The sequence below is a fragment of the Ceratotherium simum genome, chromosome 7 (genome assembly GCF_057802395.1).
Source record: "Ceratotherium simum simum isolate JZ-2026a chromosome 7, ASM5780239v1, whole genome shotgun sequence".
In the NCBI taxonomy this organism is placed as follows: Eukaryota; Metazoa; Chordata; class Mammalia; order Perissodactyla; family Rhinocerotidae; genus Ceratotherium; species Ceratotherium simum.
Window position 1 is genome coordinate 74,052,886 of NC_141906.1, and position 2,243 is coordinate 74,055,128.

At 41.2% G+C, this 2,243-nt stretch overlaps 1 protein-coding gene across 1 annotated transcript; it reads left to right on the forward strand.

Annotated features, from left to right (window-relative positions):
* Nucleotides 1-869: 869 nt before the first annotated feature.
* Nucleotides 870-1,805, forward strand: LOC101400073 (olfactory receptor 10G9-like). Its single transcript, XM_004427175.1, has one exon. It carries the CDS (start codon nt 870-872, stop codon nt 1,803-1,805), a length of 936 nt encoding a protein of 311 aa, XP_004427232.1.
* The last annotated feature ends 438 nt before the right edge of the window (nt 1,806-2,243 follow it).

A 2,243-nucleotide genomic window follows, 5' to 3' on the forward strand; every position in this document is an offset into this window, starting at 1 on the left:
TGCTCATTGCTATCAACAATTAAATTCTTGGTTCTTTAAGTTTCCCAATGAACTTTGGAGAGAAAATAGTTCAAATAGCCCCCAAGATTCCTACCGCTTGGTATACACTCCCTGTTAAATCACCTACCCTTGAGTGTGGGTGGGATCTGTGAATATGGTGGAATATCATTCTCTTGATTACATTACTTTACATTACATTTTGTCACAGCAAACTGGAGAGAGATACTTCTATTGGCTTTGAAGAAGTAAACTGCGATGTTATCTAATGGTCAGGTGGTTAGGACTTAAGGGTGGCTTCTGGAAGATGAGAGTGATGCTCTCTGTCAATAGCCAGCAAGAAACCAGGGACCTCAGTCCTAAAGCTGCAAGGAAATGTATTCCACTAACCTCAATAAACTTGGAAGAGGATCTTGAGCCTCAAACGAGGTTATAGTCTCAGATGAGATTACAGACCCAGCTGACACCTTGATTTCAGCTTGATGAGACTTTGAGCAGAGAACCCAGCTGACCTGACTCAAAAAACTGTATGATAGTAAATTTAAATTTATGTTATGCTGCTAAATTTGTGATAATTTATCACACACCAACAGAAATGAATGCAATGAATTTCTCCTACTTCCTTTTGCATATACTGTGTATGCCTCTATTCGTGTGTGTATGTGAGAGAGAAACAGATGACGAAATCCTTGCATCACCATTAGCAAGGAAGTTTTGTAATAAGCAAAGTTGAGTATAATTCTAGAATTATCTACTATGGATAATTTGCTATATAGAGAGAGTTTCTATATAGAGAATGGGTTCTCAGTTCTCTCTTAAATGCTGAGTGTTCTTTATATTCCCACAAGGAGAGGCACCAAGTGTATGGAGAAATGACAAATGTGAGCCTCATGACAACATTCATCCTCATGGGCCTTCCCCATGCACCAGCACTGGACACTTCTCTCTTTGGAATCTTCTTGGTGATTCATGTACTCACTGTAGTAGGGAACCTCCTCATCCTGCTGGTGATCACAGTGGATTCCCACCTCCACACCCCCATGTACTACTTCCTAACCAACCTGTCCTTCATTGACATGTGGTTCTCCACAGTCACTGTGCCCAAAATGCTGTTGATCTTGGTTTCCCCAGAAGGCAGGGCTATCTCCTTTCACAGCTGTGTGGCCCAGCTCTACTCCTTCCACATCCTGGGGAGCACCGAGGGTTTCCTCTACACTGTCATGTCCTATGACCGCTACCTGGCCATCAGTTACCTGCTCAGGTACACCAGCATGATGAGTGTGAGAACATGTGCCCTTCTGGCCACAAGCACATGGCTCAGTGGTTCTCTGCACTCTGCTGTCCAGACAACACTGACGTTCCGTTTGCCCTTCTGTGGGCCCGACCAGATCCAGCATTACTTCTGTGATGTGCCGCCCATCCTCAAACTGGCCTGTGCAGACACCTCTGCCAATGAGATGGTCATCTTTGTCAACATCGGGGTAGTGGCCGCAGGCTGCTTTCTCCTGATAGTGCTGTCCTATGTGTCCATTGTCTGTTCCATCCTGAAGATCCGCATCTCAGAGGGGAGGTGCAGAGCCTTTCAGACCTGTGCCTCTCACGGCATTGTGGTCCTTTGTTTCTTTGTTCCCTGTGTTTTCATTTACCTGATGCCAGGCTCCAGGGATGCTGTGGATGGGGTTGTGGCAGTTTTCTACACTGTGCTCACACCCCTTCTGAACCCTGTGGTGTACACCCTGAGGAACAAGGACGTGAGGAAAGCTCTGTTGAAGCTGAAAGACAAAGTAACATATTCTCAGAGCAAATAAACACTCCATGTGGATACGCCCATTTAAAAAAAATAGTAATATAATTTAATCATCAACATATAATTTATTACATGTATAGTTCTCAGTATTAAGTGTTACCAAAACCACTCACTCGGGAAGATTTATCTCACAGGTTTTTCTGAAAAATTAATAAAAACACAATTCAATTTTTTTACAGATTACAAATTACAATTTTTTTTCAAATTAAAATGAATATGCTTAAATTTTGATCTATCAACTCATTTCTCTGTAAATAGATTAATTTTCCCTTCTTAAAAAGTTTTATTTACATATAATTGACATATAACATTATTTTTATCTTTTTAAAAATATGCTCTAATTGGATCTGAGATGCAGAGGATTGAGTTGTTCATATACAGAGAAGTGATAATATGGTTTTTTTTGTTCTTGTCTTATGCATAGTAACTTGGAAATTTA